The sequence below is a fragment of the Drosophila innubila genome, chromosome X (assembly GCF_004354385.1).
Source record: "Drosophila innubila isolate TH190305 chromosome X, UK_Dinn_1.0, whole genome shotgun sequence".
Taxonomy (NCBI): Eukaryota; Metazoa; Arthropoda; class Insecta; order Diptera; family Drosophilidae; genus Drosophila; species Drosophila innubila.
The window spans coordinates 13,537,316-13,555,574 of NC_047626.1; the positions used below are offsets into that span (position 1 = coordinate 13,537,316).

At 37.6% G+C, this 18,259-nt stretch overlaps 1 protein-coding gene across 1 annotated transcript; it reads right to left on the minus strand.

Annotated features, from left to right (window-relative positions):
• Window positions 1–11,168: 11,168 nt before the first annotated feature.
• Window positions 11,169–16,405, minus strand: LOC117786657 (homeobox protein B-H1). The gene is made up of 4 exons (XM_034625007.1): window positions 16,043–16,405; window positions 15,565–15,865; window positions 12,387–12,615; window positions 11,169–11,816 (listed from the first exon to the last, which is right to left on the minus strand). Exons 1-4 carry the CDS (start codon window positions 16,403–16,405, stop codon window positions 11,174–11,176), a joined length of 1,536 nt encoding a protein of 511 aa, XP_034480898.1. The 3' UTR covers window positions 11,169–11,173.
• Between the last annotated feature and the right edge of the window lie 1,854 nt (window positions 16,406–18,259).

An 18,259-nucleotide genomic window follows, 5' to 3' on the forward strand; every position in this document is an offset into this window, starting at 1 on the left:
ATTTAATATTTTATAATTTTTTTTCTTTATCTAGAAAAAGAGTTTTTCTTCAACTTTTTTTTTATAAAAATCAGCATATAATTTTTATTTTATAATTTTTGTTTTAGCAATTGAATCGTTACGGTCAATGGCTATAAACAAGTAAAATAAAATAAAAAGCACAACTATCTGCCTATTACAGAGCATATTACAGAAAACTGAAACAGTGGAATATTAAAACATAGAGGAACAGTGGATAATGTCATAAGGGAACAGTGGAATTGTGGAGCAGTATGACAATATGATTATTCAGGATCATTTAGTCCATTTTTTCCAGCATGCAATCAAATAAGTAGTTTGGGAAAGTTGAGGGGGGAACAATGAGACAATGGAATACGGCAAGAAGTCAGTCAATCGAGCACCGCCTCCTATTTCCCCCCTTCCCTCCCTCTGATCCACTGGGCTGTCATCAAGTTTGTGTCCATTTGGCAGCCGTTGCTTTGATTTATGTGCACTTCACGCTTTGTCGCAATTGTTGTCACAGCGATTGCAATATGCCACGCCTCCTACTTTGACTCCCACATACAGTTGCAAGACATTATCCTGGGCACGTGTGCGCACAAATTGATCCTTTATGAACATTTTGCGGTTAATAATACTTTAACGTAACTCCCCCTATTCTCATCCACCCTGAAGGGTCAAACTCTGTGTGCCACACTCATTAATCTACTGGATGCGGCATGCAGGCACGTGCCACCGCCACCGCCACCGCCACCATGATGGCCACCGCCAGAGACGCCGCCGTTGAGCCTTTAAGTGTAAATGATAAGCCGTCAGTTGAGAGCCAAAATTGTTGGGGTTAAATCGCGCCACGCCGACGTGGCCAATAAACGAAGGACGACTTTGTTGTTTGTTTTTCCAAACAAAAAAATAAGGGAAATCATCAAAAAATGAATGGAGGGAGGGAGGGGAGGGAGGGGGGATTTTTCTGTAGTAGCTGCTTGACATGTGACACCTTTTGTCAGCGAGTGTCAACGGCCACGCCTTTTGTTTGTTTCTGGCTTTAGAGTTGGCTCGAAAGGCGCTTAAGAGCAAAGGATCCTTTTGCCATCCTGACGGCAACCTTGTCGACTTTACTGTCTCTCTAAATGTGTGTGTGTGTGTGTGCGTGTGTGTGTACATAAATCCCAAATGCCACTTCACACTTAATTTGCTCATAATGCCCGGCGTAATCCGTCTACAATGCAGGACACAATCCCCCCTTCCCCTACCCACAATCACAATCTCTTTCCCATTCACTCTCCCTCTTTTTGTCCACGTCCACGTCCCCGTCCCGTCCCCACCCCTGTTCCTGTTAATATCCTGGCAATTACACTGACAACAACAATATTTGAAAATTGCATTAACAACAATATGAATGAGAAAGAGGAAGAAGAAGAGCACAACCACCACCAGTCGCCACCCCCTTCTCTAATTCCATCTCTCTCTCGCTCTCTCACTCTCTCACTCTCTCCTTCCCTCTCTTTGGTCCTGCTCTGACCAGATTTTCTGCTGCATTGGCCTTGTCCTCGGATCTTATCAGCTTCTTCACATATGCTTCTGTCCCTTTCCCTTTCCCCCTCCCTCTCTTCGCCTCACTTAATACTTCAAATGTGACAAATTCATCCATCGACTTGATTTGAGTTGAATTTTGTTGAGTTGTCCTTTTCAAGTGACGCTCAAATTCACATCGCTGATAAGACTTAAAGCCCCGTCCGTACTCCCCTCCCTACCCCATAGGCTTCATACTCATTTCTCAATCCTCCGTACTTAGTCCTCGTCCTGCATCCTGTCCTCCTGCCTCGACTGCTGCCCGTTGATTACTTTCATAATTTGTTCATGCGTTTTATTTATTATTTTCTGTTTTCCTTTTTTTTTTTTTTGTGTCGTTCGTTTGTTCGTTTTCCTCTTTTTTTCTTTTTGCCACATTTTAATCTCTCGACCGTCGACAAATAGCTCAGATTGCTCAGATCGTTGCGATGCGATAGAAAATGACAACAAATGCTTTAATTTTCAGCGGCAGCTAAGCCAACGGCAACTGTTTAAAAGTGGAAAAACCCCTCTCTCCATCCCCCTTTCCCTCTCCGGGGAAGTTTTCAAACTGCCCTCCGAATGCCAATTCCAATTGAATCGGATATAGTATGCATGTATGTATAAAATAGAAACTGTGTTAAAACCTATAATATGTGCTCAAATTAGTTACGAATAAGGCTGTACAACTATTGTCTGGACGATGATCAGGATTGAACGTTTTCCACCTGAAGGGGGTTATTTTTATATTGTAAAATCGCTGAATCACGTGTTGACTTATTTTAAGCTTAGAGTTTTAAAGTTTTATTTCAGGTGAGTGGCTTAAGAACATAAATCATTTTATATAACAGATGTTTTCCCACTTTTCCACCTTGGTCGATAAAATGTCACAAAGAGAATTAAATATTAGTACAGATACATATAGAATAACTTTACCTATGTAAATAAGCTTTATTCTTTTTGAAACGCGAATTCAATGAAAGATACAAATTTCTTAAATACAGAAAAAAATCCGGAATTCCGGGATAAAATCAATCTTAAGCGGTTCGGATCTCAAAAGTTCTGCAATCTCGGATTATCTTTAATCGAGTATAAAATGCTTGACTCATTTTGATTTTCATTTCGCTTTCCTCAAAAATTACAACAATCGGAGCTTTATTAGAATTGTTTACTAGTTAAATTAAAAATTTTAGGATATATTTTTTGACTATTTAATTTAAGAGAAATTAATTACTTTATACTTATTCCTTATAAAAAAGTCCCTTATAATTAGAAAATTAAGAAAAATCACGAAATCTATACTTGAATTTGAGAGTGATTTTTTTTCAGTGTAGCTAACGTCATAAAATGATTTAATTCCTATTTGGTAATTCTTTTAAAGACAAGTTCGATGTTTTCCTCACAAAGTTGTCGTCCAAAAAGTTTATCTATGTTTTTTGTGTTAAGTATCGAATGTGCGAAACTTTAACAGAATTTTACATAAATTTTCAGAGTATTTAAGAGTATTTAATGCAATGTTTCTGCATTTTGAGTTGTTGGGGGAGGGAAGCTCTGTTGTATTTGCATAAATATAACGGGGAATTTCATATAAATCTTCTATATGCTTTCTATTTAACTTTTACTAAAGACTTCCGACACATTTCGGAGCCGACTCACGACTCTCAGCTCTCAGCTCTCAACTCACGGCACTCGATGTCCGACGGCAACGTTGCTCAATTTGTGGCCTGTGGCAGGGGTTAAGGAAATGGGTTAAGGGGGCTGTGGTGGCGTGGGACTATGATAATGCACCTGCCTGCAGTTACTTTCAACACCTACACACGTGTCCAGGGTTTGGGGAGGGTGCGATGGCGTGACTTGCCTCCATTTCGTTGCGGCGCCTCAAGTGGCCAGCGTCGCGTCGCTGCCAACGTCGCCGTCGCTGCCAACGTCGCTGTCGACGACAGTGTCTGGGGCACAGTTGTCTGTGCGGCGGGTTTGCCTGTTGGCCTGTTGCCCCCGAGGCTTGTAACTTATCTAAATGCACACAATTATTGAATATAATCGTTGCCACAAAACAAACAAACCACACACACATTTTGAAATTTGCATTCCGCCTTTTAGGCGTTGCTGCGCTTCAGCTCCTCCATGTCTATGGTCACTCCAGCGAATCTCAAATACCCTCACTTAACATACTCTACAAATTGTACAGTGCAGCTATTGTTTTTTATTTAAAACGTTCAATTTCTTTTAGAAATATGTTTAAATTCATTTACAAAAATGTATAAGCATAGTTAAGAATTAAATAATTTCACCTTTTTTTTATTTTAAAAAAGTTTGTAGTTTTAAATTGAATATCCTTCGTCACTGGACTTTTTCTTCGTGTAGCGTTTTATTTTTAATTATTGACTTAATTTTTTTGATATCAAAGTGTCCTTTTAAACCATCTCATTCAATTTAATTAGATATTGTTTAAGGATAGATCGACTATAGCAATTTTTTGTGTTTCAGAAAAAAGTCGTTCGAAAATTGAAGTCTAAAATTCTATATAATTATTTTTGATGTAATTGTTAACTTAAGACTATAAACGGATAAAATGTTAATGACTCAGCATTAATATATTTGATTCAAGTTGAAAAATCTTATAGGAAGCTCCATAATCCAAATGCATGCTGAGTTTGAAAAGAAATCTGTACTTGAATTAATTATTTCATACTCGGCTTAAGAGAAATCAAGAGATTGATTTTATCACGGACTTCCGGATTTTATTTTCTTCTGTGTATTATTCGAATTTTTATTCCTTAGCTTGACCACTACAGCGAAGTTACAGAAAACACAATTACCAATGTGGCAAAGCATTCAACTCTCAACTTTCACTATTCGTTACAAAATGCATCAGTAAGCGACACATTTCAAAACTATCATTAATAATGCCGCCCATTTGACACGCCCAGCGGCGCAACACGAATCTTTCTGCCTCCCCTCGAGCTGATAAGTGTCATATGGCAAATGTCAACGGAAATGAAATCGAGAAAAAAATTAAAATTATTAATTTTTCAAAAATAAACTGACATTTAATGCGAAAAAAAATGTTGATTTTTTTCCAGCAAAATGTTTTAATTTTTCCCCATTTTTTTTGTATGTTTTTCTTTTTTTTGTTGTTGTTGAAAACTGCACATTTGTTTAACTAAATGCAGAACCGAGTAAATTGCCGCTGGACATAAGCTGTCTTTAGCCTGAAGTTTGTTCTTCCGTTTGCAATTTCGAACCCACCCGACCCGACCTCTACCCCTATGTGACCCCAGACCCATTCCCGAAAAGCAATTTCTGAATCGTGAGCGTACTTCCGGTTCGCTCGTTCAGCCCACAAAATTTACTAGTTGTTCTCTGTATTTAGCGGGTAAATGGTTTTAGATAGCTTTAAGCTAAGCAAAATGCTAAGAACGGCCAAATTAATAGTTAGAGCTAACTATAATCCATGAATTTTATACAGCGTTTACTATCGCTAAAATTTGGAATGTAGCTGAAAAAGTAAATGAAATCTAACAGAGTTTCTTAAGATCTATAAAAATTAAAAAAAATCGATCAAATATGTATATCAACAATTACCGATAGCCGATGAACTTGTTTATTGTAAAAATATAATAGTCTAGGTTCAAAAGCCTTTCTGATACTCAATTTTGTGACGAACTATCTTACATTTTATTTATAATTTTTTCTTCAGAAAAATAAAAGTTTGGCATTCAGCACTGCGCAAAAAAGTTATTTTTTGGTATAAAGAATCGGAATTAAGAGGCCAAATTGGTTGAGTTTTGATAAAGTTATGACAGTCTGAAGTTGGTCAAACCATTGACCTAGCAACTTTACAAGTCTAAATTTTTGTCAAATTTACCATGATTTTTTACATGAAAATGAAAGGTCTCAGAATCAAGTTTAAAGTGTTGTTTTATACTTATTGTGATATAAAGAATTGTATAAAAATGAAAATTTGGGATTTAAAATTTTCAATTTTCAAAATTCCAAAGGGGGGACCCTTAGCATCGAACCATGATGTAGAGGAAAATAAATTTTTGTACAAAATTAATTAAATTTGAGTGCAGAATGAACTTAGAGGCCAATCCAAGATTAAAATGTCATTCCGTTTGAAAATCGGTTGAGTTTTGACAAAGTTATGAAAGTGTGAAGTTGGTCGAACCATTGACCTAGCAACTTTACAAGTCAAAATTTTTGTCCGATTTGACATGATTTTTTACAGAAAAATGAAAGGTCTCGGAATCAAATTTAAAGTGTTGTTTTATACTATTTACGATATAAGGAGTTGATTAAAAGGGAAAACTGAGATTTAAAAATTTTTTTTTTTCAAAATTTCAAAGGGGGGACCCTTAGCATCGAATCTAAGACTTGGAGGGAAATAATTTTTTTTACATTTTTAATTAAATTTGAATGCAGAATGAATTTAAAGGCCAAATTATGATCAAAATGACATTCCGTATGAAAATCGGTTGAGTTTTGACAAAGTTATGAAAGTGTGAAGTTGTTCGATCCAACTTTACAAGACAAAATTTTTGTCCGATTTGACATGATTTTTTTTAGAAAAATTAAAGGTCTCGGAATCAAATTTAAAGTGTTGTTTTGTACTTATTATGACATAAGGAGTTGATTAAAAGTAAAAGCTTGAGACTTAATAAAATTAATCGATAACAAGCAAACGTTCTACTTCGAAGTATCACTCATTAAATATATTAATATCAAAAAAATTTAAATGAGAAACTAGTGAAATGAGTTAAACTTGTTTTAAGAGTTTCATTTCGAATTAGTCATTGATTAAGCCTTCGTTGAGCTTGTTGACCGAGTCAATGCCAAACCAACATAGTTGCGAATTCTAAACTCAAAATCTAACTTGCTTTGCTCGCAAGTTGTTATTGCTTTGATGACAACTCACACACTGTGGCTGATTGGCTGATTTACTGACAGACAGACAGACAGACAGACAGACAGACAGACAGACAGACAGACAGACAGACAAACATTCAGGCTGAGTGTAGTGCTCTTTTCAGTCATCTATCAATCTCCTCTCGGTCTTCCTCTGCCTCTGCGACTCCCCTCTCTACCTACATACATACATATGTACCCAAGTTGATTGCTTAAGCGAATTGTGGTGCCTGCCCCAGTGGAAGATAGGGGAAAGGAAGAGGGGAGAGGGGAAGACGACAAGGCGGCAGGCGGGGCGGGGGCGAGGACGAGGGAAGCTGTTGGATTCATGTACACAAAAATATGCGACTAATTGAAGTTTATGTTTTCGTATGTTTTGTGGAGTCCCCACTGCGGCAGTCATGCCGGGAATTGGCGAGGGGTGTCGAGAGGAGGGGGACAATGGTGGAGAGTTACTGGTACATTGACAGGCGGCGGTGGTTTGTTGCTGATTTCCATGCAAATTGATGTTACAGCACAGTAAGCAGCCAATATTTCAGCTTCATTTCATAAATGCGCCCGTCGAATTCCCCAATCGCGTCGCATCCATCCATCCATCCATTCATCCATCCATCCATCCAGCCAACCAACCAACCAACCAACCAGGCAACCAGTCAGCCATCAGCTCATCAGTTCATCATTTCATCAGTTGCCAGAGTTTGCATATCAAACGAACGTCGAAAAATCTACGGAAGCCTCGATATCGATAACGAGTCACATGACAAGCCTCTTGACAGATTTTCATTAACTTTTTTTGTTGTTTATTTTTTATTATTCACACCAAGGGCGCTTGTAGGTAGTCAATAAAATTATACAATCAGTTGAAAAACAGGATCAAGACAAGAATTTTTAAATATAATGTCACCTTTAAAAAATTTTCTTATGTACCTAATTGAATTTTTGCTACTACATTTGAAAATCTGGTATTTATATAAAAGCTTATTTCCAGAGGTAAGTTTGCGTATTTGAATATTATTAGAAAATCTTACAAGCGATACTTAAAAGCAGTGCACCTTCTGAAAGCTATATATATATATTTAAAAAACAAAAAGATATAGATATAGATAGTTTTTTTTATGGTAATTATCGGTATATATTAATATTATCTATTATCCCACTAAATCGCAGCAAGATCGGACAAGTAGATCGGCAGTAATAGCAATTCAAAGTAATTATTGAGTAAGGCAATACAAGCACCCAAAAGTATGCAGTGGTTTTTGCTAGATAGTTATATCCATAAATTACTTTTGTATATATAAAGTAACGGGCTTTCTATGGTCGGGATCTCGACTTTAGCCTTTCCGACTTGTTATTTTTCTTATATTCATAACTGCTATATGCGATCCCTGGCCCAGATCTGTTGAACAACACTGGTTGCACTTTACCAACACTGTGGCGAGGCGATTTCGCCAATTGCTGGCACTATTGCAGAAATTAGCAACATTTGGCTACCGACAACGATCGTGTTTAATTGAGCGTGCCCACTAAAAGAATTGAAGGGGAAGAGTGAGAATGAGCGAGAAAGAGTGAGAGAGACGTAAGGTTCAGAATGATAGTGTGAGAGGTAAAAGGGAAGGTTTGTGTCATTTGTCTTTAATGAACGGTTACCTACATATTACCCCTCAACTCACTGCACCTCTCTCTCTCTCTCTCTACACCCCCTTCACTTCTCCCCTACCCCCTTGACATTGTTCTTGGCTATTGCATTTATTGTCCTACCAAGCGTCGCTTTTGTTTTAAGCCATCAAACATTAACATTGCTGCCAATTTGTCGGCGGCCAAGGCGCAAAGCAGAGAAACGCGCGTGTCTCTCTCTTACCAAGAAGCGTGCAGCAAAATGTTTGCTTAGGGTGACTGACAACACAACTGCACAGTAGAGTTCGGCTACGTCAACTGCACAGGGCGGTACAGTAATGGGAAGCACAGTAAATGTTGTTGAATTTCAGACAATGAAAAATAATTGTCGATTTATAGTATAAAAATTCTATATACTATCTTTATATGTAATTTAACTGAAAACTTAAGAAAAATAATAATGCAACAGTTCGGCCACATCGACTGTTCTTCCAAATTAGTTTCTGCCTTATAAATACACACAAACGTAGGAGATTTTATGAAAGCTTTGAGTACAGAAATATTATTAAAACTTAGCAAAAGCCATTTTAAAAAAAAGTTGAAAATATGAATATAGTTTCGGCTGTTGTAGCTTTAAATTGAGCTTATAGACAAAGCAAGTTCATTTAAGAAATGAAAGATTAATTTATAGAAAAGTTTGCAAGTGGTAAGCAAATTTAATTTCTATATTTTCTACCTCACTTTTGGTAATGTTAGTATTATAAGTCTAAATTCGTATAAAAAGTCGGAATTATTCGCTTAGCTTAGAGCAACTTACCTGTCGTTTTCTCAACTTACTTCCAAAGCTTACTGTAGCCATAGAATACTTACAATCAGGTCTTTACTTCCTTTGTTCCCACATCCTTTTTTTGACATAAAATTTAGAATTTGTAGCAATGTGGCATCCCTGTGCCCCAAAATGGGTGACAATTTTTAAAAATGTGCAGCACTTTTCGGAAGTGTGTCAAAAAATTTGGAATCTTAAAGTTCTAATATGAATTGTGTCTAGATCTCATAGACTGTAAGAGCTAGAGCAACCAAATTTGACACACAGAACGTTTCAATTTTTGTCCACGCCCTTGTTCTCCTCCGCATATAACAAAATCAATCCATTACACCCACAGTTTTGAAGATATAAGTCTCTGCTCTGGTGAATAACGTTTTCTATTATTTGTATCTATTATTTTGCTTAATAATATCAATATCAGATAAGCATACTGGTAATAAATGCAGTTTAAAGATTTTATGTAATGTATGCGCCTAAAAGTAGGCAGTAATTTTTACACTATGAAATAATCAGAGTAGGCGAGTGGTAATCTCTTTCAGAGTGGATGATCATTCATTTATAATCTGGTTGCAACTTAATTTTTGACAAGAACATTAAACTCTAAACTCTAGTCATGGCTGTAGCGAAGGCCTGACATACTTTATCAAGGAATGAAATGATAAATATATATTAATTAAGATCTATTAGAGCTTCATCTAGGGCAACTGTAAATGCGAAATGTGTCCGAAAGTGAAGCAACATGCTCCGAGAGCTAGCACAGTTAATAGTAGACGGTCAACTAGTCAACTGGTCAACTGGTCAGCTGGTCAAGTGTGTCCTTAGGTAAACTTGAAGGCTTCACTTGGACGTTGCCTGCAGCGCTGCTTGCATGTGGCACAGTTGCACGCAATGCAATACAGAATAAATAACACACAAAAAAAAAAAGAAAAAAAAAAAAGAAAAGAAAACGAAACGAAAAAGCTGTATATGAACATGGACATGGTCATAACTGTGCAGTGGCAGTCTGGGTAGTTAGCCAGTTTACAGCCAACTTGGCCAACTGGCATATTCAATATGCTAGCACTTGGCATCAGCTTTTGGCCTAATAAATGCACTAATTGCGGTTAAATACATTTTGCATGCAATTATTATCATTAGGGGTTGCCTTGCAGCAATCACCCCCCCTTTCCAATCCCTCTGATGCCCCTCGCTTACCTCTTTTTAGCCCCGGAGGCAAACTCAATTGCCGCTGTTTATTATTATTTTTAATTGCCCTCGCTCAACTTCTCTCTTTCTGTCTTTTTATCTCCCCCTCTTTCTCACTTGTCCGCCATCTCCCAATTATTTTTATTTTTTAAATTCTTTTATAATATTTCTATTAATTTTATTTAGACAAAAAAAATTGTTTCTGTTTTTTTGTGATTTTCTTTTTTTTTTTTTTTGATTACATTTACATTTTACACAACGAGCACATTTAATTAGACTAAAATTAAAAAAAAAAAAAGTATTAATACATTTTTATACAAATTATAATATTATTTCTATTTATCAGACAATCAAACTGAAACTAATATCAGATTCAGCATCAAATTCGGTTGTGGTCGCTTTTTGGTTTTCGGTTAAAGAATATTTTAAATTATTGGTTTCTGTTCGCAAAAAAAAAAAAAATTTATTCAAAATATCGTTGAAAATAAATTTAACCGCAAGAAAAACTTTAGAAAATTCATATATATCTGATATTTTTGAATTTTCATATCATACTTATCATACTGACAATGACAGGTAATTTTAATGAATATTATAAGACGACCACCGCCGAATCTAACTGTTATACTAACTGTCACTAAACGGTTAACGTTTCAGATTTCAGTTACGGTTTGAATCCCTGCTATTTATAGTTTAATTAAATTTATGTTTTTGTGTTTCACTTAACTCTGCACACTGTTGTTCTTATTAATGGTTTACATTTATTCGTTTTGGCTGCGCATTTACATTTTACAACATTTAAATAAATAGTATTTAGTTTTAAATTAATTGTTATTGTTTTGAAATTTATAGCTAAGACCTAACCTCAAAAAAATTGTACTTACATATTATACTTGAATAATTATTTTCTGTTGATTTTGTGTATTTAATAAATTACTAAAAGCAAACAAAATAAATTAAGACACGCACACATATATCAACTATATACACACACTCATACACGCATACTTTTCGGTTTTTTCTTGCACAAATTTTTAAAAATTTTGTGATATTTTTGTTTGTTGTTTTTGTTTTTTCAAATGTTTGTTTACTTTAGACTTGCAACTGATCCTCGTCATCGGACTGTGCCTGCGAGCTGTCCACGGAGCGTCCTGGCGGACTTCCCGGATTCAACGTGGGACTTGGCGTTGAGGGCGGATGTGCTGGCGATGCGGATGCAGATGCGGATGCGGATGCACTGCAGCCAAGCGGTTGTCCCGGTGAATTCGCCAAAGGCTGCGGCTTGTGGATGATGCCAGCTGCGGCGGCTGATGGCGGCGGTTGCGGTGGCGGTGGTGCACCTGGAGCGCTGCCATTTGCCGCCGCCGCTGCTGCCGCCGCACTCTGATAGTAGCTGCTCAGCGAGGACAGCGAACTGGAGGCGGATAGATGCGAAAAGGGCGTGCCAGCCGCCCCCAATGGTCCAACACCCACGCTGGGTACGCCCGCATAGAGATTGTAGGGCAACGGTTTCTGCATCGCTGCCGCAGCAGCCGCCTGACGATAATAGATATCAATACTGGAATGTGGTGGCGCCCCATGTGCGACTGCCGCAGCCGCTCCTGCGCCAGCAGCTGCCGCATACGGCCAAGCGCCCAAATACGGCGAACCGCCGTACAAACGCTGAAAGGCCGCAAAGTTGCCGGCCTCGGCGAGCAACTCCAGCCCGACAGCAGTCTGACGTTTCCATTTGGTTCTAAAAATAAACAAAAATCAATATAAGTTTATTAGAAATTGTATACACATGTTATTAGGTACTATATACTATATAAGATTATATAAATAAATGTTATGAAATATTAAAAATTATTTAAATACGTGTGTTATAGTAAAGTGATAAAAAAGTTTATCAAAATTATATAAATATATGTTTTAATGTATTGAAATGACGTAAAACATTTTATTTACCAGAAATATTAAGTACACGAAATCAATCTATTGCAATCGCTAAGGTACAGTAATTAAATAATTTACTATTTCATTAATCTATAAGTATTTAGTAGTATATAAGTCCTTAAAGTACATTAAGCACTCAATAAAATTATAAATTTTTTGTCTTTGTTCGACATTTAATTCTCATTCATTTCATTCATTTTAGAAGTCAAGTCAGTTATAGAATTATGAAAATTGTGTATTCTCCCCTGAATTCTAAAAGAAATAAATGATATTGAAATTCTAGCCTTAATTTAATTTTTGATCACTTATATTAAAATTATTTTTATGGTTCGAGTATAGAAATAAAATGAAAATAATTTGTTTGACCCACCTGCGATTTTGATACCAAGTCTTCACCTGGCAATCACTCAAGTCCAATTTGTGTGCCAATTCCTGACGCTCTTGGACACTGAGATACTTTTGCCTCTCGAAGGACTTCTCCAGCGTCTGCAGCTGATGATCCGTGAAGGCGGTACGTGCCTTACGTTGCTTTTTGCTCAGACCGCTCATGTCGCTGGTGGAACCGCTCTTGATGCTGTTGCCATCATCGTCTTTGGCACCTGAATGCAAACGAGGCGAAGATCAAAGCGAAAACAGTTGAGTAAGTTTTACTTATATTTTGCAGTTTTTATAGTGTAGTTTTTAATAGTTCTTAGCTTGACCAAGTCTATGGCTAACTGTAACGCGGTTGCAGCACTAGAGTAGAGTATCAGCGCGGGATCTCATTTAATGGCCACCCCATTGCCATTTCCTTCCCCCCCTCTGCCAACTATTTAGCCAACTCGCAGCTTAATAAGAATGTATAGCAAAATGTCTAAACTTGGCCCAGCAGCTCTTGCTTTTACTCTCCCTACACCATTACCTCCCCTCTCTGTTCCTTCGCGTCCCAATCCACTCCACATCTCCTTGCAGTTTTCCCCTTTTAACTGGGCCTATTTGCCTTAGCCCCTTTTGCCAGTTTCATGCGTTCATTGCCTAGGCTCGTTTGCTATTAAGTACATAAAATTTATGTAAATTTATCTGATTGCGGTTAGCCGATAAGCTTGCGCCTACAGGGTTACGGCCATGGCCAAGTGGCTAGCTTCTGGGCCAACTCACACAACCGTTAAATTGTTTAAAGCGAAAATTTGCCAAGTGCTTAGCCAACAACATTTGTGAGTACATGCATCCCTGGCCGACACATTGTTAGGGTATTTTGGCCTGGCCATTGGCCTGACTTGCGCCTCAGGTGCTTCTGACCAAATGCCGAAATTGTATTGGCCAATTATCAAAAACGGCAAGAAGTCCGAATCAAAAAAAGGCAGCTGCTTAAAGGGAACACAACTTTCGCTAAGATTGTTGCTGCTGCCAGGCAAATCACAGGGCAGAAAGCTGCCAATCTCTGCTCTCTTTCCCTCTGTCTCACTGTCTCTCTCTCTCTCACATTCTGTGTCTCTCTCTGTCACTGGGTCTCGCTGTCTGCAGGGCAACAAGCTGCGACTACCGTTTATAAAACTGCAATTGCACACAGGAAATTGCTGTAATAAATGGTCGACAGAGTGCAGCTTCATCTGTGCAGCGACTCACGCACAAAATACACACACATACGCACAACAAAGTTGGCTCTGGGGCGTCTATTAAATGGCTTTAAATGCATTTTTTTTTTTGTATAACAATTTGCACAATTTTATGGTGGCCAAGCAGTCGAAAGAGAACATAAGAAAGAGAGAAAGAGCGTGAAGCAGAGCGATAGCTAGAGAGTAGCTCAACAGAGAATTCTCTTGACTCGCAGAGACAACATTTGGGTCCTAACTATATGTTATATAATTACATATTTGTAGCTTGGCTAAATAAAAATTACATTTTTGCAAGCTGTGTTTTGCTGCACTTTCCACCTACCCTCTCATCCAATCAAGCTTCGTGCCACGCCCAAAAAAAAAAATAAAAAAATAAAAATAAAAATTAAAAGCTCTGCCATTATCATTTGTTGCTGCATTCGCTGTTTAAACAATTTTGCTGTGAGACAAATGCACATTTAGGAATGGCGCTCAATGAACGAGTAGGTGGAACATGAAGCAGGGGAGGGTAAACAAACAAAGCGTGAAAATGCAATTTTTCAGACTTCCAACAACAACAACTAGAACATGGCATGTTCGTGCAATTTTTACAGTTTGTTTTGCAAAGCGACTGCGCCCTCGTGGAAAACAAAAGACTCAGGCAACGAACTTGCCATGGCATTCACTCACACAAAACAAACAGGCTGACGGACAGACAGGCGGATAGATAGACAAATGTGTGTTGCATTCCAATTGGTGATCATCAGACGGACACAAATAACTTGACTGAAAACGATAAACTAAACTAAACAATCAATAAAATATGTAATTAAAGTATGTACACGTATAATGTGAAAGTTGACATTCAATTTAAAATGAATTTGTAGTTCAAAGTGCAAAGATTCGATTTCTTCAATTGATAGTATCAATAATGAAGATGATATAATGTTAATAGTATAGCTGATATCCGATTTTACTTGTGATATAACTGGCAGCTCGGCGACATTTCATTTGAATTGGGAAATAAATCACATTGAAAATAAAAACCTTCAAGTTCTTTCAATGATTTTAGCAAATCTATTATTTGAATAAATACTATAGATGATTATATATGACGACAACGATTGCACACAATTTGCCCTATAAATCTTACTCAGAGCAAACCAGTAATCTTTCCAATCAATCAACTTTAAACAGCATAAGCTGCTAACCTTAATGTACGAGTATTTTAATTTGAACTCGTATTTAATTTTAATTTAAGACGAAATAGAGTTGAAAAATAATAACTAAGATTAAAGAGTGCAATTTATTTAAACTATAGACTAGCTTTTCTATCTAATCGTTTATTATGTGTTCAGCACCATTCAATTCGAAAAGAATGCTTTGAAAAATAAGTTTGTTAACAGATTATTATTGGAAACAACAGCTTCAAGAGATATCCATACATATGGTATCATGGTTTTGTATGCTATTTCATTGCAAAGTATTATCAATCATTAGTATTATCAATCAATTATAAAATTGCAAATATCTGTCGCAGCTTTTTGAGTTGTAAAAAATGAATATTGCTTTAGTTTATTATCCCACAAAAAAAACCTCGACACGAGGTAAAAGTCTAGTGACGAAATCAATTTCTAGCCCCAAAATTTCTGATATCCAATTTTGTTAGTATTTTGAGATAAGATATCAATAGATTTGTGAATCTATATAAATACAATACTGCCTATTTTATAGTTTCCTGGTCACTATATTATTTGTGATAGTCATCTTACTATATATACATATTCTCAATTTTTAAGAGTTTCAAATAGTTGGGAATTTGTCTCATATCTAAGCCCTAAACTTATTTTGCGAATATTTAGAAATCTCGAACTTCTTTATTATCAATCCTAAGGCACTATATCTCTCTCTTAAGATAATCCCTTCTGGTTGCCCTGCCCACCCGTCCCAAAATAATACAGAAGCTCACCTCACCATTACTACAAACGCTGTGATCATCCATGTGACCGCCGCCACCGCCTCCCCCTCCTCCTCCACCCATTCCACCAGCGCTGCCGGCCTCATCGCTGTCGCAGTCCTCATTCTCCTCGTGATAATCGCTGCTATCATCCAACTCTGCCGACGGCGCTGCTGCATCGCCAGCGGCTCCAACGGCAGCTGCGGCGGCGGCGGCGGCAGCTGCATTGTTGCGGGCGGCTGCTGCTGCGGCGGCAGCGGCATAATGTTGTTGCATGGCCGCCGCATATTGAGCCACATTCAAGCCGTTGGAGCCCATCTGGGTGGTGGCACCAAAGTGGGTCAGTTTGGCATGCGGATGCGGATGCGGATTTGGATGCTGAAGCTGATGCGGATGCGGATGCTGATGATGGGCATGAATGGCCGCCAGGGCATGAGGATGCGCCTGATGTGCGGACTGTGGATGTGGTGGCGGTGGTGGTGCAATGCCCAAGACTGCAACAGGCGGAGATGTACGCGATGCATCCGTTTCCAAATTCTCATTGTTATTGTTATTGTTATTGATATTAAGATTGTTGTTATTATTTGTGTTGTTGTTGTTGTTGTGGTGCTGCTGCTGCTGCTGCTGCTTGTAGAAGGCAGCGGCGCTGACAGCGGCAGCGCTGCCCGCGAGAATGTCATTGATCATGAAACGTGATCGATTTGGCTTCAAATTGGATGAGGTGGACATGGACATGTTGACCGGCGGTGGATGCAACGGATAATGATTCAAATGATTCAAATGGTGCAGATGATTATGATGATGGTGGTGCGAATGATGATGTGGCGACGGCTCGTTGGGCGCTGTTAAAATGCTCATTGAGTCTTTCATTTCAGCCAACGGGCTACGAATTTGTTTTTTCGTTTTTTTTTGTTTCGTTTTTTAACTTCTTATTATTTTGCACTTTTTACTTGGGCACACACTCTTTTTTTTTATTAGTTGTTGCGCACACACAAAACAAAAAAAATGAATATAATTGTAAATTGAAATAAATGTTGTTGCTGTTTTCGCACTTGAACTTCGCTGACTGACGCTGCGTCACTGTGGTTCAACCGTCGCCTGCGCTCTGGACAACGTCGCGCTGTGACTGCCAAAACGAGACTAAACGCACCTGCAACTTATTGACGTCGACGTCGAAGTCGATGTCGATGTTAAAGTCAAAGTCGTAGCGGCAGCGGCAACAATTTTGCCACTTTGTTATAAGTGGTGGTGGTTATTTGTCGGTGTTGGTGGTGGTGGTGGCTTTCCCACTGCTCTCTGTCTGTGTGTGCAAGAGAGATCGCTGCGCTCCAGTCATACGCTCCCTCTCGTTCTCGCTTTGCTACCCGCCGCCTCTTGTGTTGCTTTCTGTCTCGCTTCTGCGCAGCGCCATGTTGTTGGCTCGCCCAACTCAACACACGCTCTGCTGTGGTGAGTTCCAGTCAACCAGTTTTTATAGCAAATCCAAGAGACGCAGATGGCGAGAGAGAGAGAGAGAACGAACTGAGCAAGCAGACAGCAACAACAACAACAAAACAACAACAAAAAAACAGACGAATGTCGGTCAAATGGCAACGGCAAAAGTGATTTGGCAATTTGGTAATTTGGTTATTTGGCAAACTTGGCAAGTGGACAGCTCGCTCGATCGGCCAAGTTGGCAGCGCCAACAAAATGGCGACACTTATCAGTTGCAGCGACACATTATTGATCTTTCCATTGTTGACAATAACAACAAAACATCGATAAGATAAATTGGCTGAAACGACATTTAGCTAATTATATTTGGGAATTTACAGAGAATCGTCAACAACGCAAGCAAATAACAATTTAACAAATTTGTACTTAATTATTTATTTCTAGCGCAACAAGCACTTCCATAAAATAATGCACTAGTCACTAACAAAAATTACATTATACAAAAATTATAATGAAAAAGAGTGAAACCTTTTTTATTATTATTATTCAATTAGCATTAGTTACTTAACAACAATATAATACCCTGGGCGGGTTTATTAAGTTTGCGAAAAGTATGTTACAGGCAGAAGATATATATATTTTTGATCAGCATCGATATAGCCATATTCGTCTGGCGGTTTCTTAGGAACGAAAAGACCTCAGAGACGGTAAGAGATATGCGCACCAAATTTGGAATGTACATTTATTAAATTACCGAGTCAGAATAAAATGTATATACATCAAATTTGAAATATAAAAAATGATTAATTTAAAAATCATTTTTAATTTTTTTTTTTTTTTTTGACTTTAGTTTTAAGAACATTTATTCTTAAAATACCAACTTGTCCTATTTGAAATGTTCTTAAAACCAAGATGTGTTTTTTCTTAATTTGAGAATTTTATGTTCTCAACGCATTATACTTAGTTTTGACACCAAAATCTTAGTTTTAGAACATTTTTTTATCAGTGTAGGCAGCATTGGCTGATACTTCAGAAAAAGTATGAAAATTGTTGTTGTTTCTGGAGATATTTCAATTAAACTAGCAGATTATGAATTTTCTAATTAGTCAAATTAGATTCAAATTCAAGCTATATGCAAACAGATTATTGTCATAAAATTAGTCAATTACCATTGTTGTAATTATTTATAGATTCTATCATGATCATATTATTTAAATATCATGCTTCTGTAATAAATTTGTTTCCATTTTACTTTATTAAACATGCTATTCTTAAAAT